The sequence below is a fragment of the Lacerta agilis genome, chromosome 18 (genome assembly GCF_009819535.1).
Source record: "Lacerta agilis isolate rLacAgi1 chromosome 18, rLacAgi1.pri, whole genome shotgun sequence".
NCBI classification, from domain to species: domain Eukaryota; kingdom Metazoa; phylum Chordata; class Lepidosauria; order Squamata; family Lacertidae; genus Lacerta; species Lacerta agilis.
In genome coordinates, this window is record NC_046329.1 from 7,069,346 (window position 1) to 7,091,721 (window position 22,376).

At 47.5% G+C, this 22,376-nt stretch overlaps 1 protein-coding gene across 1 annotated transcript in view; it reads left to right on the forward strand.

Moving 5' to 3' along the window:
• LOC117039467 (single-stranded DNA-binding protein 4-like) overlaps positions 1-22,376 on the forward strand; it is a 31,282-nt gene that overhangs the window by 3,241 nt on the left and 5,665 nt on the right. Inside the window, exons 2-13 of the mRNA XM_033136576.1 lie at positions 3,202-3,274; positions 3,825-3,886; positions 9,677-9,761; positions 12,521-12,610; positions 13,588-13,665; positions 15,344-15,403; positions 16,513-16,582; positions 17,958-18,025; positions 19,295-19,362; positions 20,207-20,252; positions 21,738-21,773; positions 21,973-22,027. Coding sequence (XP_032992467.1) covers positions 3,202-3,274; positions 3,825-3,886; positions 9,677-9,761; positions 12,521-12,610; positions 13,588-13,665; positions 15,344-15,403; positions 16,513-16,582; positions 17,958-18,025; positions 19,295-19,362; positions 20,207-20,252; positions 21,738-21,773; positions 21,973-22,027 — 791 coding nt within the window. The remainder of the gene's footprint in view (positions 1-3,201; positions 3,275-3,824; positions 3,887-9,676; positions 9,762-12,520; positions 12,611-13,587; positions 13,666-15,343; positions 15,404-16,512; positions 16,583-17,957; positions 18,026-19,294; positions 19,363-20,206; positions 20,253-21,737; positions 21,774-21,972; positions 22,028-22,376) is intronic.

Here is a 22,376-nt window from a genome sequence, read left to right on the forward strand (position 1 = left end):
ATGCAAAGCGAGATACGTCAAGCCTTTGCTTGTTATAATTGTGATGGTTATGGCGTACAGCTGATGAAAACCCCAAAGTTGAGATTGTTAATTTGGGGTTCTCATCAGCCGTACGCCATAATCATCACAATTATAACAAATAAAGGCTTGACATATCTCGCTTTGCATGTCGTGAGTCTGTCTCGTATATTAGTTTCACCTTTTAAGTTGAATTACTGAAAGAAACGAACCTTTCCACGATATTCTAATTTTTCGAGTTTCACCTGTATATTTATACAGGTACCTAATGAGAAGATGCTTAAAGGCAGCAACTGCAGCAAAATGGATTACAGTGGTAACTTGGTTCTCAAACAACTAGGAACCTAAACAGGGCAAACCCGGAAGTAAATGTTCTGGCTTGCAAACTTTTTTCCGGAAGCCGAACGTGCTCCGTTTTGAGTGTTACGCCGAGGTTATTTTTTCGTTTTTGTTGTTGCGGCTCTTTTGTTCCCGTGACTGCGTGGAACCCGGTTCAGCTACTTGAGGATGGATCATCGTGTGTGTGACTGCAGTGCATCGTTTATTGATTTCATTTTATGGATCGATGGTCTCATTAAATAGCGGATAGTTGCTGTTTCAGTGGGGTTTTTTTTTAAAGTCTGGGGCGGATTAATCCGTTTTGCGTTGCCTTCTGTGGGAAAGCTCGCCTTGGTTTGGGAACGCTTTGGTTTTGAGAACCGAGGTACCACTGTAATGTGAAAATAGGAAATATATCCTCCTCCTGCTGCTGCTGTTTTTGTTGTTATGCTTCCATCATGTATAGTAAAAGCTGTTCTGCAGTGGAACTCACTCCCTCTGGATTTGGCGGAGTCTCCTCCCTTGGAGGTTGTTAAGCAGAGGTTTGAGGGCCAATATTGCCTTGGATTCTTCAGCTGAAATTCCTGCATTGTAGGGGGTTGGACTAGATGACCGCTGGGATGCCTTCCAACTCCACGGTTCTATGCTTATTCAGTTCCATGAGGACTAGGAGCTTGGGACCGTAGCTGAGCAGTGAAAGCGTATTCATGTTTTATGGATATTCTGTTTGTGTGATGGTCTAGAAGACATACGGTTTGGTAAGGGACAACGGCCAATGAATAGAATTTAATAGTGGCGATGGTAGGAAGGAAAGGGTGGGGGAGAAGAGTTAAAATTGGAATTAATCTAATTAGGTTGTTTTATTGAAATTTAAAAATTAGGCAATGGAGGTTCAGAAATAATTGTGAATGCAGAGGGTATGTTAGATTTATAAATAAGATATGAAAGATGAATAATAAAAAGGGAAATATTTGAAGAAAAAAGTAATATGGGGTTTAATTGGTAATAAATGTGAATTAAGGTTAATTTGGAAATCAACGGGGGAGGGGGGGAATCGGGGAACTACCTGACATTCAGAAAATACCTGAAGGCAGCCCTTTGTAGGGAAGTTTTTAAATGTGTGATATTTTTGTATTTGATTTCTGTCGGAAGCCGCCCAGAGTGGCTGGGGAAATCCAGCCAGATGGGCGGGGTACAAATAAAAAATATTATTATTATTATTATTATTATTATTATTAAAGATCTTATGTGCAAACTAAGTGGTTAAATTGGGAAAGAATTGTTGGCTGCCCCAGTGGGAAGGGGTTTTTGTTGAGTTAGGCTCCCCTTGGTGAGAGAAAGGGCAGTATGGAAAATTTAATCATGTATTGTAATTTGGTTTTAATTGGAAAAGCTTAATAAATATTATTTAAACAAAAGAAAGAAAGTGTATCCTTTGCACGTGGAAGTTCCTGGCTCCGAACCGTAGAACCTGTAGCGGAGATTCCTGCATTTCAGGCAGGGACCCCTGGGACCCCCACTCTCCAAATCTATTTACCTATATACTCGAGTATAAGCCGACCCGAATATAAGCCGGGGCACCTAATTTTCCCACAAAAACCTGGGAAAGTTTATTGACTCGTGTATAAGCCGGTTCACCTTTGCTGCTGTGGAGGAGGAGGAGGAGGAGGAACAAGCAGCCCAAAGCAGCCCTTTGGGCTGCTCCTTCCTCTTCCTCCTTTGCTGCTGTGGAACTCACCCCGTCGCAGGGTTTCGAACCGCCATTCTTCTGATCGGCAAGCCCTAGGGCTCTGTGGTTTAACCCACAGCGCAATGTTCCCTTGTGTTATACAGAGAAGGCTGGGATCCTGTCCTGTTTAAGCAGGAGCCAGGGAAAGTGAGCACCTGTGGGGTTTTAATACTTCCTTAACTGATAGGCTTTCTGTCTTCTGGGGTCTAAAGTTTGCATTTATGTGAGCAGTTCAGGAATGGAACAAGCTGCCTGGGGAGAGTAAAGAACTGCCATTCTTGTACGCTTCTTAAGGAATGGTTGACTGGGGTGAGCGGGCGATAGCGGCACGAGTGGAGAGAAAGGGCTTCTTTCTCACCACCCCCACTGCCTGCCTCACTCGAGTATAAGCCGAGGGCAGCTTTTTCAGCACAAAAAATGTGCTGAAAAACTAGGCTTATACTCAAGTATATATGGTATTATATTTCCCCCCCTCCCCTCCTTGTTTTGTTCTTCTGGTTATGCATTATGTGTTTTGCTATCTTGCATTTTCATGCTGCCAAAGACCCTGGGTTCCGGGGTTGGGAGAGCGGCAAGCAAATCTAATAAATAATAACAGTGATATTTTTGTGCCCCTCTCTGCTCGGCACCCGGTTCGGGGAAAACGCCAAAATACCGGCAATTGTGATTCCCGGCAATTGATATTGTCCAGAGGAGTTTACTGCCTCCAACAGGGGAGGGTAGAGCATCGCCATCGCAGCCCATAGCTGTCGCCCCCTGTTCCTGAGTCGCCTTTTCCCCCTCTGGGGAGAGAATGCCTCTTTTCGAAATAGCATCTCTTTTGCACCAACCGTGACCATTGGTCCGGCTGGCTGGGAGTCCAGCGGTATTTGAAAGGGTCCGGATATGGTCCTCATCCCCGCACAAAGGATTTGCTGGGAATAGGCAGAAAGGGGGGCTTTGGGGAGGGGGAGCAGAATAGAATCAGGAATCGTAGAATTGTAGGGTTGGAGAGGGGACCCTGGCGGTCATCTAGACCGACCCGCTGAAATGACAGGGGGTCGAACCTGCAACCTCGGCGTTTTCTGCACCTTGCTCTCACCAACTGAGCTACCCGGGCCCGGCAGGCCCTTGACTGACGCCTCTCGCCCCTCCAGGTTGGCGTTGTACGTTTATGAATACCTTCTTCACATCGGGGCGCAGAAATCCGCGCAGACGTTCCTCTCGGAGGTGAGGAGGGAAGGGGTCTGGAAGATGGACGATGTACCAGTTTGTTTCGTTTTGGGGAGGGAGGAGGAAGCAAATAATGCGCTAAACGCACGAGTCGTTTGGCTGGCAAAAGGCAGGCAGGAAGGAAGAACCTCGGCCCATTTTGCTCAGTGCCGCCCACACGGGCTGGCAGCAGCAGGGTGCAGGAGCCCTTCCCAGCCCCGTGCCTGGAGACGTTCTGCATGCCAAGCAGCTGCTGTTACCAGTGAAGCAATGGCACACCCTCTAAAAAAATAAATTTCTAAGTCTCCTGTCCTCCTGCTCCGAGAAAAGAGCTGGTTTTTTTAATAGCGGGTGCCAGGGGGTGGCATTCTGCATGCCAAGCAGGTGTCCTGCCTCCGAGGCACATCTGTGCCGTCCCCCGTCCCCCCCAACCTCGGGGCACCCTTCCCTTTGCATTCTCCCCTAAAAGCTTCCCCTACTCGGGGTACCAAACCACTTTTACTACAGCCTGCCTTAACCGGATTGTATGTGTGGGGTGGTGGTTTTTTCCCCTTTCTTTTGCACTCAGATCCAGTGGGAAAAAAGCATTACGCTCGGAGAACCGCCCGGATTTCTGCACGCCTGGTGGTGGTGAGTACGTTTCAACACCCCTTCTCGAAGGGCGGGGGCCTGGGAGCTGTCCAGGGAGGTGGGGGGGGGGGGTGCCGCCGCTCTAAGGTAGACTGTCTCTGTCCATGGAGGCTCCATTTAGGAATCATAAGAAACTAAGAAAGGGGACCCAGTGGCTGGGCCAGGCCAGAGGGGGGCCCATTCGGTGGCCAACCAAGATGCCTTCCCCAGCAAGACCCCTCCCCCCCATTTTGTACTCCGAGGCATCGCTGCCCCCCAACAGCAGAGGGAGAGGTTTGGCTAGAAACTGCTTCACGGCTTTGTCCAATCCTAGAACATTAAATTTGTAGAGTTGGAAGGGACCTGGAGGGTCATCCCACCCACCCACAAGCCGACGTCACAATGCAGGAATCTTTGGCCCAAGGTCAGACTCGAACCCACGACCCTGAGATTTCATGTTAAAGCCGTCGGCCGTCACTGCCACCGTTCTACGGTTGAACTCGAACTCCTTCGTTTTGCCTGTCCTGACTCCCACTAGGTTCTCGTGTTAACGGCAGGGGGAGAAGGTCATTTCTACATCCAACCTTCTCAAAACTGGGCATAGGTTTATAGGCCTCGGTCATTCCAACCATGCACGCCCCCCCCCCCAATGCTTTTCCACCCCCAAAATGCCCTCCCTCGAAATCCCCAAACCTTATTGGAGGCTTCCTCCCAAAATCTCATGAAATAGTGTGCAAGCTTTGCAGTAACGCAGAACTCTTCAGCAGGCTTTTGTTGTTTAGTCGTGTCCGACTCTTCGTGACCCCATGGACCAGAGCACGCCAGGCACGCCTATCCTCCACTGCCTCTCGCAGTTTGGCCAAACTCATGTTAGTAGCTTCGAGAACACTGTCCAACCATCTCATCCTCTGTCGTCCCCTTCTCCTTGTGCCCTCCATCTTTCCCACCATCAGGGTCTTTTCCAGGGAGTCTTCTCTTCTCATGAGGTGGCCAAAGTACTGGAGCCTCAACTTCAGGATCTGTCCTTCCAGTGAGCACTCAGGGCTGATTTCTTTAAGGATGGATAGGTTTGATCTTCTTGCAGTCCATGGGACTCTCAAGAGTCTCCTCCAGCACCATAATTCAAAAGCATCAATTCTTCGGCGATCAGCCTTCTTGATGGTCCAGCTCTCACTTCCATACATCACTACTGGGAAAACCATAGCTTTAACTATACGGACCTTTGTCGGCAAGGTGATGTTTCTGCTTTTTAAGATGCTGTCTAGGTTTGTCATTGCTTTTCTCCCAAGAAGCAGGCGTCTTCTAATTTCGTGACTGCTGTCACCATCTGCAGTGATCATGGAGCCCAAGAAAGTGAAATCTCTCCCTGCCTCCATTTCTTCCCCTTCTATTTGCCAGGAGGTGATGGGACCAGTGGCCATGATCTTAGTCTTTTTGATGTTGAGCTTCAGACCATATTTTGCGCTCTCCTCTTTCACCCTCATTAAAAGGTTCTTTAATTCCTCCTTAAATCTCTCACTGCCTCCATTTCTTCAGGCTAGAGGTTTGAAAACCCAACGTTGGTGTGAGTTTGGGATTTCCACCATATGAAACACTTCCTTGGTCCGCGATGACTTGTGACAAAAAACGATTAGGCAGAAACCCTTGATCGTGGTCAGGAAGTAAGGCTTCCCGTGCCGCGAGGACCTCTGCTTTCAAAAAGAAAAAGAAAAAAAGAGAGCAAGCCTGTTTAAGTTTCTAGTCCACAGCGTAGCCTCTTGAAACAATTTTATTCTTTCTTTTTAAAAATGGTGGCTAATCAGTTTCAATAATATTTATTGGATTACATTTGCCGTCCACCTTCAAGGTCTTCCCCCAATTCCTCATGTTATCTTAACGACAACCCTGCGGGGTAGGTTGGGCCGAGAGTGAGCGGCTGGGCGCCCCAGTGTCACCCGATGGGAGCTTTGTGGCCCATCGCGGCGGCATTTGAACCCTGATCCCTTCCAGATCCTGGCCCGACGCTCTGACCACTTCACCAACGCCAGCCTAGAAATAATTAACTCGATGGCGCTGCTATACTGAATTTTGCATCACCCCGTTGTGGCGATGCCTGCCTCACGGGGGTTGAGCTAGATGTCCTCTGGGGGGCCCTTCTGTCTCTGCAATTATGTCATTCTTGGCAGTTGTGAGGTCCAGCTTCCTGGTGAGCTAGCTGCAGATTTAAGGGGGGGGGGAACAGAAATTTTTAAAAGAACCTGGCGTTGAAAGTATACTAAATAAAACCCAGAAATTTGTGCCAAAGTTTTGTACCGGGGGGGGCCTTGTTTTGTACCCCCCCTTACAATCCGTGTGATTGGTCCATTAAACCGGGGTTTGCCGTTAACACCCAAAAACCCAAACGTCATCCAACAACGGTACGGTTCTAAACTTTGGCACAAGTTTTTTTTTTGAGGGGGTGGGAGATCCCAGATTTGGGGGTTCCTATTTAATAAAGCTAAGTATAGCCCCCTCCCTCCCTTCGGCTTCTGGCTTCAGGCACAACTGGAACGCATTCAAAAGCTCCTCTCTCTCTCTCTCGCCAGCTTCCTCGTTCCCTCCCGTTCCCCCCCCCCTGAAAAACCCGGAAATATCCCCTCCCTGCCCTCTACAGAGTCTGGCTGCCTTGTTTCCCCACACATGGATATAATTTGGAACGGAGGAAAATAATCTGGCTCATTTTGGGGGGGGGGGCAGAGGAGAGTCGAGGGGCTCAGACCTCAGCTGATAAATGTGCACCCTTTTTGGTCTCCCACCCTCCTCACCAATTTCTCCTTCAAATGGCACCCCAGTTTTTTTGTTGTTTTGTTAGGGGGAGACGAATGGGGTTTGCAGGCATCTTTGTGTGTGTGTGTGTGTGGAATCCTTCCTGGCAGCCCCCCAACACTCTAGTCAAGGGTCAAATATTTCCTTGCTTTCTCATTCTCTCCTTCCCTCGTTTTTTTCTCTGTCTCTGCGCCCCCCCCACCGCCCCTCCCAAGTATTTCTTTTTCTTGGTTTCTTTTTATCGGTGGCTACTCGCCACAAGAAGGGACGCGGGCGGCTCTGCGGCTTAACCCTAGGGCTTGCCGATCGGAAGGTCGGCGGTTCGAATCCCCGCAATGACGGGGTGAGCTCCCGTTGCTCGGTCCCTGCTCCTGCCCACCTAGCGGTTCGAAAGCACGTCAAAAGTGCAAGTAGATAAATAGGTACCGCTCTGGCGGGAAGACAAACGGCGTTTCCGTGCGCTGCTCTGGTTCGCCAGAAGCGGCTTAGTCATGCTTGGCCACATGACCCGGAAGCTGTACGCCGGCTCCCTCGGCCAGTAAAGCGAGATGAGCGCCGCAACCCCGGAGTCGTCCGCGACTGGACCTAATGGTCAGGGGTCCCTTTACCTTTTACTCCCCACAGTGGCTATGCTCCCCCTTCTTCAATGAACACCAAGCGGGGAGAGTTGCTTGCACTGCCGAATGGCAGCGTGACGACAGCCTTACATTTCTGTTTCTATAGCAAGATGCACACACACACACACATACATACATACAGGTGAAACTCAAAAAATTAGAATATCGTGGAAAAGTCCATTTATGCAAATTCATTATCCCAGAAAGTTTGGTGGACATTGGAAAAGGGTGGGATTTTCTGCGCCCCCATGGGCTCAGCCCTAGGTGGTCCTCGAGAGTCCCTTCCAATTCTATGGGTCGCCGAGACCGCCTGCAGGAGCGTCGTTCGGTGTTCCCCGAGTTAGCGAGGTCCATTCGGCAACCGCATAGAGACCCAGTCGTCGTCGACCTCCCTCGTCCGGCGGAACTCTCTGCCACTAGAGATGCAGAAAGGGGGGGTTCCTGTTTTAACTTGCTGACGACACCTGCTGAAGATTTGTCTATTCCGCAAGGTCTGTGCGGGCAATTAAGAAGATGTCTTCATTAAGATTAAGTTTAATTCAGATTAATTAATTAATTAAGATGGACATCTGGTTTTTTTTTTTTTTAAAGAAAACCTTGTAAGAAATGTTTTTCTTTTAAACAGGGTGGATTTGATTTAAATCAAATCGATTTAAATCACAATTTAAATCACTAGTCAGTAAGGCTTAATTTAAATCATTTTTTTTTTTTTCAGAAAGACTCATTCTTGCTGGTATAACCTTAATATTTACAACCAGAGGAAGGTTTCATTTTTGGAATAATAAATTTTCAGAGTAGTTTTTTACAGTTATATCAGAAATTACTGATTTGGTTATACTATTAGGAGTGCATAGATAGATAATTATGAAATTATTGTGAGGTTTAATAAATTAACTTTTTATTGGACTACTTTTCTGCTGTACTTTGTTGGAAGGAGAAAAATAACCATTTCCTTAATAACAACTTAAACAATTTATTTTGATAAAGCAACAACATTATAACATATGTATCCTTGTTTTTTAACTGATGTGGTTAAACTTAAAAAAAAAAAAAACTTAGGCCGAGTTTTAGCACACATGAAAAACTTAAAACAAATCCTTATTTCCTGGTGAATAGCCTGTGAACTGTAATGTAACTTAAATAGAAAATCTTTCGAAAGGTTTTTTCCTCCAAAAGCATTTTATTAAAAAAAATCCGATTTATTTAATACTGAATTATTTGGGAATATAGGAAGGCATTAATTGAATGCATTTTGTGGTTTTTTTTAAGGAAGAATTCAACATGGAATCTTTTAACATTGCTATTCTTTGGTTATCGTTTGTTTGTTTTTTATTCAGTGTTCTTTTTTCTTTTGTGTAGATGTAATAAAGTAAATAAATTTAATTTAAAAAAATGATTACAGCAGAATAAAAATCCGATTTAAATCAAAATAATCGATTTTTTTCATATAAAATCATCAATTTTTATGCACCCTGCTTATTAAGTTATTTCGTTTTAGAACGTATAATTATAATAATAATAATAATAATTTATTTGTACCCCACCCATCTGGCTGGGTCTCCCTAGCCATTCTGGGCAGCTTCCAACAAATATTAAAATACATTAAAATGTCACAGATTAAAAACTTCTTTGCTGGGCCCCCCACTTTCATGCTCCCCCCACCCCGATTTGAAGGCGGCCCTCCTGGACCTGGATGGGCAAATTATTATTATTATTATTAAAGAATTTATTGGTTTTTCAAAATCAAAATACACAAAATACAAACACTACACAAACTACACAAGAAACAACAACACACAAACAAAACAATTAATTCCTCCTCCTTTTCTTTAACATCCTAGACTTGGCACTTCCGTTCATTTCTAATCTTCTTCAGTAACTTTGTAACATTGTAAAAATCTACTTTCTTACACCAAACCTTAATCTTACAATTATAATCAATATATCTTAAACCTTATTCTTAGCATCCTATCTCAAATCTTGTTTTTTATCGAATGCAACTTCAAATTACACATCTTTAAACCTTATTCTTATCAACATATCACAACTCTAAAATCTTATTATATGAAACAAATCATCAAATTACACATTTCTACCTCTTATATCCTCCCTTCGCTTAACTTAGTTATGCTGTGGCCTGTATTTCCTCTGATTCCAATTTCAAATATATATAAAAAAAACACAACACATTTTAACCAATGCCTAAATATTCCTTCCGTTCTCATAGTCCGTTTTCCCTCTGGTGTTAGGGTGCCGTGGTCAGCCTTTCATTTTCTAATAATTCATACTTTACCCCACCCCTCTCCTGTCCAGCATCACCTTTCCCTTTACCTTCCCCAAATTAGTCTTGATCTGGTCAAAGACAGCCTTGGCTGTATCTTAATTCTGCCCCCCCTCCTTCACCCCGCAGTGTCTTCTGGGACCTGTACTGCGCCGCGCCCGACCGGAGGGAGACGTGCGAGCACTCGAGCGAAGCCAAGACCTTCCACGATTACGTGAGTACGCGCGTTTGCCGTCTCAGAGGCGTGGCATGCGAGGAAGGCGCGAGGAGGAGGGATGAGGAAAAAAAAAACCAAGCAAGGCCAGGCACCGATTCCTCTTGCTATAATGTTCAGCAGGGAGCAGTTTTTGGGAGGTGTGGGGCGGTGGGCAGGGAACCCCCCCCCAATAATAATAAACGATTTTGTCAGTTGAGGACCTCCCAGATGTGTCTGACTACAAATCCTCATCTGGCGCTCCCCCAAAACATCTGGTGTGCGCCAGGTTAGCAAATACTCCACATACATTTTCTGTTTTGGCATTTCAAGTACCTATTTTGCCCAGGCCTGTGCAGGCAATTAAGAAGAAACCCTCCTGCAACGGTTAATTGGCATCCCTTTTTAATTTTCTTATGGTTTTTAATTTAATTTAATTTATTATTATTATTATTATTATTATTATTATTATTATTATTATTATTATTAATTATATTTCGCTGCTGCAAACCCCCCAAAAATATATGACTTGGCAATATACAAATCGGATGGTTATAAAACCAAAGGGTGTGGGTTGTAATCTGAAAGACCGTTTTAAAACCAGGGGGAAACGCGTCAGCCTAGAAAACTAACAACGAGGAAAGACACATTGACAGGGGAAATTGAAATTGCCTGTAATTGGGGGAGGCGTGCGGGGGGGGGGGGCGAAAGAGAGCGAAAGATAGGAAGAAAAGAATTCAGCGTTCTTCGTTCGACTCTCTCTGTTTCTCGAGAACGAGCTCCGGATCCTGGCTGCCTGTGTGGCTGCTTCTGTAGGTGTCTGGCATCTCTACCCCTCGCGCTGAGCATCCTTCCCTGCCGGTTTCCATGGAAACCGCATCCTCTCTGGACCACCTTTCCTCCAGCACACACACACACACACAGAGAGAGACCCACAGCCCCCGGCTCTGCCTCCCTCCCCCCTTCTCTCTCTCTCTCTCTCTCTCTCTCTCTCTCTCTCTCTCTCTCTTTGCTGGGGGGCCTGTGAGACTTAAGATGTTGGGTGAATGTAGAATCATAGAATCGTAAGGGACCCTGGCGGTCATCTAGTCCAACCCCCGACAATGCAAGAAGATGCAGCTGATGGATCGATCCAGCCAGTGGCCCAGCGTCCTGTTCTCACAGCGGCCAGCCAGATGCCCGTGGGAAAACCAGGGAGCAGGATCCGAGTGCGAGAGCAACTCTCCTTTCCTGGAGATTCCCAGCAACTGGGATTCAGTAGCGTCGCTGCCTCCAGTTCTGGAATAGGGGGCATAGCCATTCTGGCTAGTTAGCCATCAATAGCCCTCTCCCCCTTCCTTGAATCTGCCCAATCCTCGTTTGAAGTTCATGGCCATCGCTGCCTCCTGTGGCAGGGAGTTCCATGGTTTAACTCTGCGCCACCTAAAGAAGCCCAGCCGCTCAGGAGATGCGGAGCATTGGATTCAGGGGCGGTCTTTCAAACGGGGTGTGTGTATGTGTGATCAAGTTTCTCAGCCCGCTCCCCAACTCTGCATCCCAACGGAGAGTCTGGATAGTGGTTGTTGCCAGAGCGGGTGGGATTAAATCTTGAAACCGTGGTTTCCAATGGTTCCCCATATTTTCAGCGGGGTACAGGTGTGTTGTTCGGGCGGGGCAGATGGAAACAGGGGCCCCGAGTCTTTTCTGACCGTGCCGGACTGAAATGGAACTGGATCCCGGTTGCGAGGGGTCTGCCTTGATTGGTTTCGTGTGGCTGCAGCACCTCTGCCCTTTGGAACTCCCTGCCTCTTGACGTCAGGCAGTCCCTGCCACGGTCCTCTTTTTGGTGCCTCCTGAAAACGTTCTTGTTCAGACAGGCTTGGAAAACTCTCTGCAAGTAAAGGTAAAGGGACCCCTGACCAGGGGGCAGGGACCAAGCAACCTTCTGATCGGCAAGCCCTAGGCTCTGTGGTTAAAAACCAAGACACCCCAAAAGGTAAAGGGACCCCTGACCATTAGGTCCAGTCGCGGATGACTCTGGGGTTGCGGCGCTCATCTCGCGTTAATGGCCGAGGGAGCCAGCGTACAGCTTCCGGGTCATGTGGCCAGCATGACTGAGCCGCTTCTGGCGAACCAGAGCAGCGCACGGAAACGCCATTTACCTTCCCGCTGGAGTGGTACCTATTTATCTGCTTGCACTTTGACGTGCTTTCGAACTGCTAGGTGGGCAGGAGCTGGGACAGAGCAACGGGAGCTCACCCCGTCATTGCGGGGATTCGAACCGCCGACCTTCTGATCAGCAAGCCCTAGGCTCTGTGGTTTAACCCACAGCGCCACCCGCATCCCAATGTGTTTTTAGTCTACTGTTATTTCAACTTTTTTTTAAAAAAAAGTCTCAATTTGCTGTTGTTGATCTTTCTTGGGCACAATTGTATTGTTTTATTTTTTGTTAACTGTTTTCAGGGTGTTTTGTGTGTGTGTGTGTGTGTGTGTGTTTGTACACTCAAGCAGTGTTCACATTTGCGAAATAAATAAATTTTAGAAAATGTATCTATGTTGGCTACTCTCATCTCTTGAGAGCCCCCTCAGATACCAGAACCGGCTCCCTCTGGCGCGGGATTTATGGTCCATGTTGTTTTCCCCCCGAATCTGGATTATTGGAATCGTAGAATCACAAGAGTTAAACGGGACCCGGCAGGTCATCTAGTCCAACCCCCTGCAATGCAGGTTCGCAGGACAGATCGTGGCACATTTTGTGACTCGCCACTCTGACCCACCTGCTTTCCTTTCTTCCTCGACAGAGCTCCACGGCCGCCCCCAGTCCTGTGATGGCGAATGTGGCCCCCGGCGATGGAATGGCCCCCAGTCCGATGATGTCTGGGTTTTTCCAGGTAACGCTTGCGGGGGTCTCAGGTCTGAGCCAGCAAGGCTCCCCTTTCTCTCTCTCTTTCTTTCTCTTTCTCTCCTGGAATGGAACCTCCACCTGCAGGAGCAGTCTACCACCGGACCTCGGCCCGACAGGGAGAACCTGTGGATTAGATGGTGCCTTGCTTGTGGAATTTCCTTTGGGGAAGGTGTGGGTAAATTATGTGGGGAGGGAGACGGCCAGGGTGTGTGTGGGGGGGGGAGGAACAGGAGAGGGGAATCTGGAGGCGGGGAGAAGCTCTATCTTCCCTGGTGTGTGTGAACCAGCAGCTCCCCCTAGTGGTCACTCCTGGCGGCTTCTGCCGCCGCCTCTCCCTTCGACTCCGTTTCTTGCGAGTAGGATTCTCGAATCGTTGCCGAGCGATGATAGCCATCGATCGCGCTCTCCTGTTCCCATCGATTCAGCCCAGCTCTCTCTTGAAGCCGTCCGGTTTGCCGGCCGCCCCTGCCTCTTGTGGCAAGGAGTTCCGCGGGCTAACTCTGCGCTGCCGGAAGAAGTCCTATCTTCCCCCCCTTTCCTGAATCTTCATGGTCGGCTCTGGCGTTCTGAGAGAGGGAGGGGGGGAAAAACTTCCATTTCCCCCGTGCCATGCATTGTTTCACAAACTTAAAACAAGTCCCAAACCCTGCAACCTTCCCTCATAGGGGACCTCCATCTCCTGCTTTTATCACTCGGATCACCCTCTTCCCGAACGTTTTCCAACCCTACAATATCCTTTTTGTGCTAAGGCGACCGGAGCACTCCCAATTCCACCATAAATTTGTCTTTTAACGGTATTACGATGCCGGCAGCTTTATTCTCAGTTCCTTCCTGAGTGATCCCTCCTGGACTAGCTGTGGGAAAATGGCATTTTTTGGGGGGGGTGAGGGCGGGAGGCTTGAGCCGTGACCTAGGGCCCTCTCCACCATAACTTTGTTTCTGTTTCCCTCCGTGCCCCACAAGGGACATCCTGGCTCCCAGCCACCCCCCCAGGGCTCGCCACACCACCCCAGTGCCGCGATGATGGGGCTGCAAAGTCAGGTGAGACTACAGAGTTTATTTTTATTTTTATTGATAAAACAACAACAACAAGAAAACACAAATACAAAACTACACACAAAAATAGCAAGAAACACAAAACTCTCTTACCAAACAACAAAACACAAGTTGGTCTTATCTTAACACTATAGACCCGACTTCCTGTCTATTCCTTATTTCAATTTCGTATTACTTGTTGCCAAAAAAACACGTTTATCATAATTTAACATTTTCTTGAAATATCTTAACTCTTATATCTAACTTGCAATCATCACTGAAGTTCCTCGAATGCTGCAACAGAGTTTAAACCACTGTAATTGTATTTCAAATATTCTTTGAAAACCTCCCATTTTGAAACAAAATCCTGTTTTGGTTTATTCTTTTTTTCTGATAGACCATCTGATTCAGCATATTCTGTCAGCTTTTGGACCCTATCATGTATAGAGGGGATTTCAATATTCTTCCCATTTCCCGTGGCTTTTGTTTGGAACCCAGTTCAGTTACTTATTGATGGATTGTGTGGCTGCAGAATTGGATAAAAGCTGCGAAGCCAAGAGAACCGTTAACAGAACAACAACACAGTGGTACCTTGGTTCTCAAACTTAATCCGTTCCGGACATCCGTTCCAAAACCAAAGCGTTCCAAAACCAAGGCGCGCTTTCCCATAGAAAGTAATGCGAAAAATGGCACCACAGTTCCAGTTCCAGACTTTTAAAAACGACCCCTAAAACAGCAATTTAAAAATTTGCCTCTACCTTGGTTTCAGAACAGCTTAGTTTATGAACAACTTGGAATAAGAACGCTGCAAACTTTGCCTTGGAATAAGAACATGTTTTTGCTTCCTGTTGAGTGTGTTGTAAATTTTAAATTGAGTCCCCTGCTGCTATGGGAAAGCACGCCTTGGTTTAAGAACGCTTTGGTTTAAGAACGGACTTCCGGAACGGATTAAGTTCGCAAATCAAGGTATCACTGTGTTGTCGTTCTGTTAACGGTTCTCTTGGCTTCGCAGCTTTTATCCAATTCTGCGGCCACTCAATCCATCAATAAGTAACTGAACTGGGTTCCAAACAAAAGCCACGAAAACAAGAATGCAAAATAAGTAGCGAAAACAGACAGACTCCAATGTAGCACTCAAATCGGAAGCGTTGCACTCAAAACGGAGCACGTTCAGCTTCCGAAAAACGTTCGCAAACTGGAACTCCGGGTTATTTCCAGGTTTGCAGCGTTCGGGTTCCAAGTTGTTCGAGAACGAAGCTGTTCGGAAACTCAAGGTACCACTGTATAGAAGCCGGAGATGAGGGGAGGCGAAGTGGGGGAGAGGAGCCTGGCTGGCGAAAAGTCACAGCTGCCTCCCGCACTTGCTGTGACAAAATCCCCTCCTCCTCTGTCTCCCAAGAACCAGGAGAGGCATGAAAAGGGCGGAGGAGAGGTTGGCTGCCCGCAGGCATAGTCTCCAATTGCTTGGCAAAAAAAACCCTGGAGAGGAGGGGACTCAGACTGCTGTGGGGAGGTGGGGACCTTCGATTTCGGCAGCTTTCTTCCCATGGAAGAAGAGCTGCTCTGCTCATTAGGCCTGGCACTCAACCAAGTCTGTGCAGATGGCGTTTCTTGCCAAGGGAGAGCTAACTCCAGTGTGATTTACTGCCAACATGCTATTTGACTCTCTCTGTGTTTCCCGCAGCCGTTCATGTCTCCACGTTTCCCGGCTGGACTCCGGCCTTCGCTGCGGATGCCTAGCCAGGTGAGACCACCCACCAGAGGGCACGCACCCAGTCTGTGGGGTACCGCCCCACTATTCTGGGGTGGCACCTGCGAAACGTTTCCTTCGGGTAGTGGCGGAAACGATCTCCCTGGCCAGTGGCGCTGTGGGTTTCTTTTAACACTGCAATCCCGAGGTCTTCAACAGAGAGGAACGAAAGCTAAGTTAGCCGTGCCCATTGACTTTCAATGTGTCTACTCTGAGTAGTACTAGCATTGGGATACCACCACCCTCAATTTCCAAAAACAACACCCCAGCAATTTGCCTGGTTGCTCCCCCACCTCCGGACAAATGGAATATTTCATTTCCTAGACCTGATAGCTCCTCATTTTTAAGTTTTCACATTATTCCCGCTTGCCTTTCTGATATATCTTCTTCCATCTCCCCCTCCTTTTCCTTTCTTTATGTGTGTATATCATTTGTCCTGCATGTATGTTGCTGTTCCCCATCTGGATTTTCGGATCTCACCCAAGCTAGCTTAATCTGTTTTCGTTTTAACTTTTCGAAAGTTTTACTTTATCACTGTTAATGTTTCCTGTTGAGAATTCTGTCCCCCCTTTTTTGTGTAAACCATTCTTGTTTTAACAACCAGGTGATATATATATATATATATATATATATATATATATATATATAAACCAAATCAATCAATAAAAATACAGGTGAAACTCGAAAATCTCTGTAGCAAATGCAGGTATCCCAATGTGGGGGATAAGGTGATTCTTAACCCACCCGTCTATCCAATCGATCTAGTTTGTAAAATATATATACTGTGTGTGTGTGTGTGTGTGTGTGTGTTTGGGGAAACCCAACAACCTCAAAGAGGTTCACGAAAGGGAAAAAAAAAGCAATGAAATATTCAGATCAAAATACAAATCAATATGGCTAACCTGACCAAAAACACCCACCCACCCCACTCACACAGGAGACCAAAGAACACCACAAAAGAACAATCACGCCCCACGCCAACCCCGACCTCTCTCACCACCAAAGGGTCAAGGGGCAGGGAGTTCCAAAGTTGCGTGGGTGCTGAAGACAGGTTTATGTGCTCAGATTCATTGCTCTTGTGCTTCCCCCCTGTGCCCCCATAGCCACCGGCGTGCGTGCCTGGCCCCCAGCCTCCAATGTCCAACGCGATGGACCCCGCGTCATGGGTGCAAGGTGAGTTGTGGGGTCAGTGGGCGGCGAAGTTCGCCTGGCAAATGGGTGGGTGGGTGGGCTGTGGAGGAAGCTGGTTTTTGTCCCCGAGTCAGGCTCAGTACATTTGCTCTCCCCGACTTCTTGGGGCTGGTGGTGTAAGGTTTCTGGTGTGGCTTCTCACGAGTAAAGAGTACTGGCTCCGGATCCTGTTATTTATAGGATTTATTGTACAACTATATACATAAAATAAAAAAATTCTTTCCAGTAGCGCCTTAGAGACCAACTAAGTTTGTTCTTGGTATGAGCTTTCGTGTGCATGCACACATGTGTATCTGAAGAAGTGTGCATGCACACGAAAGCTCATACCAAGAACAAACTTAGTTGGTCTCTAAGGTGCTACTGGAAAGATTTTTTTTTTATTTTGTTCTGCAGAAGAAGTTTGCCTTCTGCATGCCAAGCAAGATTCGGGGCCCTGACTTCAAAAACAGACCCAATTTTTTAAATTACTATTTTCATTTAAATGGGAGGCTCAAGAAGGACAGTTTAAAAGAGGTATGGGGAAAGGAGACAACAGAGCAGACAGATAGTCGGGGAGGGGGAAATATGGGAGAATTGTACGTTGAAAATGTTGTCTATAAGAATAAAAGAAAACTATTATAAATTAGTTTGGAGATGGTATTTAACACCAGTCAGATTAAATCAAATAAACAAGGAACGTTCGGTGTTATGTTGGAGGGGATGCCAGGAAACAGGGAATTATGTTCACGTGTGGTGGGGGTGTAAAAAATGTACAATTTTTCTGGCAAGGGGTGTTTAAGGAGATAACAGAAATCAACGAGTTAAAGCTGACCGAAAGTCCAGAGGTAGCATTTTTATCGATTTACGATGGGGTGGAAGGTATGCAGGCTAAGGAGGACTTGCTCACAAATATTCTCGACAGCTGCACGAATTTTTACAGCTAGGAAGCGGAAGGGGGCAAGCAGAATATAAAATGGAAGAATGGTATAAAGAGGTGTGGGGTACAGCTATTAATGATAAATTTACATGTGCCGTTAAGGTAAGATGGAGAATATGCAGGAGAAATGGTTTTGAGGAGATGGGGAAGCTGTTTGTTAAAAAAACTGAAAGGGGTCAAACCATCGCAAGAGGTGTTGACATTTTTGGGAGGTTGGCTAGTTACATTGGAATAGTCTCGGGGGTGTGGGGCGCACATTTTTATTCTTGTTTATCTATGGTTATGACTTTGTCAAAATAATAATAATCATAATAATAGAAGAAGAAAACAAATACCAAAAAAAAGAGACCCAAGCTTACGGATCTCATGAGGTTAGCAAGCAGGTTCTATGCCGCTGCCTTAAATGCGTTCTTGTCCTTTCTCTTCTCTTCTCCTCGCCAGGGCACCCCTCCGTGGGTCCGATGCAGCGCATGAGCCCCCCACGTGGCCTGACAGGGATGGCCCCGCAGGTGAGCGCCCCCAAACTGACGCCCAGGGTCACAAAATGCCCAGAAGGCGCATTGAGGTTCCTGGGTCCCTTCCAAGGTGTCGCAGACTGGTTGGGTGCAGAGGGATGGTGGGAGGAACCGGCTATGGGACCCCCGAAGGGAAGGAAGCTCAGAGCCTGGGGGTCGGTGGTGGGGGGACGACGAGTGGTCAGAGGGAGAAGACTGGGAAGAGGAGGTGTCAGAGGTTGGAGAGGCAACAGGGATTAATGAGCAGGGAGAGTCTGTGGCAGAGAGAAGTCCAGAATCGGAGGCAGAGGCTGAAACAGGGGAGGAGGGAAACCAAGAGAAGAGAGATGAACAGTACCGGGTATCTCCCTTCTGCCCTCCCTTCTGGTCTCTCAGAACCAGGAGAGGCATGACAAGGGCGGAGGAGAGGCTGGCCACATGCAGGCACAGTCTCAGATTGAATCATAGAATCATCGAGTTGGAAGAGACCCCAAGCGCCATCCAGTCCAACCCCCTGCCAAGCAGGAAACACCATCAAAGCATTCCTGACAGATGGCTGTCAAGCCTCTGCTTAAAGACCTCCAAAGAAGGAGATTGCACCACACTCCTTGGCAGCAAATTCCAAGATTGCTTGGGGAAAGACCCGGGAAAGGAGGAGATTTAGGCAGTTGTCACGGACTGGTTGGATACAGGAGAGGAAACCGACTGGGGAGTCCCCAAGGGAAGAAGGCTCAGAGCCCCGGGTGGGGTGGTGGGACAATGATGAGCAGTAAGAGGGAGGAGACTGGGAGGAGGAATCAGAAGTGTTTCACCCTCTTGCTGCAACCAGCTGCCCTCCCTTCTGGTCTCCCAGAACCAGGAGAGGCATGAAAAGGGCGGAGGAGAGGTTGGCCGCATGCAGGCGCAGTCTCAGATTGCTGTGTGCAACCTCAGAAACTAGCGTTGTTTTGATAGGTCTCCTTTCTTCCTTAAGCACTTTGCCATTATGTCCTCTTAGTTTTGCAGCCAATTTAAGCAGAGTCCCATCAGTTTCGAAAGCCATTCCTCCTCCTTTGGTAACCTTTCCGCTTCTGTGCATATGAAGTTCTGGCTGCTGTCGTCCCATCCTGTACATAAATAAACTCAGCTTTCCCGGGACCTCTGTCCAAATTATTCCTAGTAAAAAGGCTTCGGGGATTGGGGGTGGGGATTGCCAATTTAAACATCCTTTTCCATTCATTATATATCGTTTCCCGAAAGCCCTTTTGCCTTGTCACAGGAGCACACCTCTTTTCTTACCCCCAGAGTTACGGTGCCATGATGAGACCGCCTCCTGGATCCTTTGCAGGTCCTGGCATGCCGCCGATGAACACGTGAGGAACCTCTGTGTTGTTTTCCTTTTTGGGGGAGGGGGTGGACAGCTGGCAGCCAGAAACCCAAAGCACGGCTTCTCATAGGCTGCAGGAAGCTCCTGCAGCCGATCGGAAGCCCCGGCTGACATTCGGGTTCCAAAGAAAGTTCGAAAACCAGAACACACACTTCCGGGTTTGCGGCGTTCGGTAGCTGAAACGTCCGAGTTCCAAGACGTTTAGGACCCAAGGCACAACTATAAATAAATGCTCAATCTGGCATTGCAGCAGTCTCTCCAAGCAACCTCTTTGATTTGATTTGATTTATTCTATTCCCATACTGCTTTTCGTTCAGATGAACCCCAAAGCGGCTCACAGACAACAATAGGTAAACGTAAAGGGACCCCTGACCGTTAAGTCCAGTCGTGTCTGACTCTGGGGTTGTGGCACTCATCTCACTTTATTGGCCGAAGGAGCCGGCGTACAGCTTCCGGGTCATGTGGCCGGCATGACTAAGCCGCTTCTGGCGAACCAGAGCAGCGCACGGAAACGCCGTTTACCTTCCCGCCGGAGCGGTACCTATTTATCTACTTGCACTTTGACGTGCTTTCGAGCTGCTGGGTTGGCAGGAGCAGGGACCGAGCGACGGGAGCTCGCCCCGTCATTGCGGGGATTCGAACCGCCGACCTTCTGATCGGCAAGCCCAAGAGGCTCTGTGGTTTAACCCACAGGCGACAATAGAACATCGCAAATGCAGCCTAAACCCAGGGTCATATGCTCAAAAATAAAATCAAACGTCCAAGCTGTTTCCAAAGAAAAAAACCTAAAACGATCAGTTTATATATTCTCTCTCTTTTCTTTTTTGCAGAGGTCCTGGAGTGCGAAGCCCCTGGCCAAACATGAATTCAAACTCGGTAACTTTAAAACAACAACAACAACAACAACCCACCCCTGGCATAAAATTCTGAACTGCAGGATTCATTCCCTCTACTTTCCCCCACTTCCTAGGACCTCACCAGTGTGATTTCTCCTTACACAGAAAGGCTTGTTTACATGTTACGCTGAGCCCTCATGCTCTCTCCTACATGCGTATGGGTGTTTGCGCAAAAACTGTGCCCTAGCCAGATGCACAAATATAGGGCGGGGGGGGGGGGGACACCTGGCTTGACAGCAGTACATGTGAAAAGGATCTAAGGCGTCTTGGTGGACCACAAACTTAACATGAGCCCACAGTGTGATGCAGCAGCAAAAGAGGCGAAGGCTATTCTAGGCTGCATCCACAGAAGCTAGTGTCTAGAATCGGGGGTCAGCAAACTTTTTCAGCAGGGGGCTGGTTCACTGTCCCTCAGACCTTGAGGGGGGGGCGGACTATATTTTGAGAAAAAATAATGAACGATTTCATAGAATCCTAGAGTTGGAAGAGACCCCAAGGGCCATCCAGTCCAACCCCCTGCCAAACAGGAAACACCATCAAAGCATTCCTGACAGATGGCTGCCAAGCCTCTGCTTAAAGACCTCCAAAGAAGGAGACTCCATCACACTCCTTGGCAGCAAATCCCACTGCCGAACAGCTCTTACTGTCAGGAAGTTTAGGTGGAGTCTTCTTTCTTGTAGTTTGAATCCATTGCCCCGTGTCCGCTTCTCTGGAGCAGCAGAAAACAACCTTTCTCCCTCCTCTAGATGACATCCTTTGATATATTTGAACATGGCTATCATATCCCCCCTTAACCTTCTCTTCTCCAGGCTAAACATACCCAGCTCCCTAAGCCGTTCCTCCTAAGGCATCGTTTCCAGGCCTTGGACCATTTTGATTTCCTCTGTCCCACAAATAACCCAGAGATGCATTTTAAATAAAAGGACACATTCCACTCATGTAAAAACACCAGGCAGGGCCCACAAATAACCCAGAGGTGCATTTTAAATAAAAGGACACATTCTACTCATGTAAAAACAAGCCAATTCCCTGACCGCCCATGGGCCAGATTGAGAAGGCGATTGGGCCACATCCAGCCCCCGGGCCTTAGTTTCCCTACCCATGGTCTAGATCAAGGAAAGTCACAGTCCCACTCCATTCTGCCTTGGTCAGACCACACTCGGAATACAGCGTCCAGTTCTGGGCACCACAATTTAAGAAGGATATTGACAAGCTGGAAGGTGTGCAGAGGAGGGCAACCAAGATGATCAAGGGTCTGGAAACCAAACCGTATGAGGAGCGGTTGAAGGAGTTGATTATGTTGAGCCTGAGGCAGAGGAGATAGGAGAGCCACTTTCAAATATCTAAAGGGCTGTCCCACGGGAAATGGAGCAATCTTATTTTCTGTTGCACCAGAGGGTAAGATAAGCAATGGATTCCATGCCTGAACTCCTCTTACATCAGCCTCTTGTCTGCTTTCTTCCAGATCCCGTATTCCTCCTCGTCTCCAGGTGGCTACGGGGTGAGTTTCCCATGGGGTGGCATGATAATCTGGGGGCGCCGAGCCCCCCGTGCAAGGGGTGTTCACATTTCGGTGCAGGGCGAGTCTTGTGTGGGGAGGCCGACCATTGGAGGGATTTCATGAACGCACTTCTGGGTTTTTCTTTATCTTCTAGACCCAGCCGAATGCCGCCGTCCTGCCTCTCTCTGCTTCCCCACAGGGCCCCCCTGGAGGTGGAGGCCCCCCCGGCACCCCGCTCCTGCCCAGCCCCGGAGGTGAGTGCTTTTTACACAACCCAGAAGGAAAGCGCTCGGTTGTCGGTTTATTTACTTCTTGTCATTTTATTTTTTTTAGTATTGTGTTTTTTAATAATAATAATAATAATTTTTGTATCTCTCTTGCATTGGAAGAAATTACCTACGTGACTATACACTTAGTCTTACTTTTTTCTTTCTTTTTTCTTCTTTTTTCCTTCCCCCTTTTCCACTTTGTGTGGTTCTTATTTTTGTTGTTTTTATTTTTGGTTTTTTGTTTGTTTGTTTTGTTTTGTTTTGTTTTTTTACCTTTTGTGGTTGTTGCTCTTCTTTTGTATTTGTACCTGTGAAAGGTTTTTAAATCCGTTGT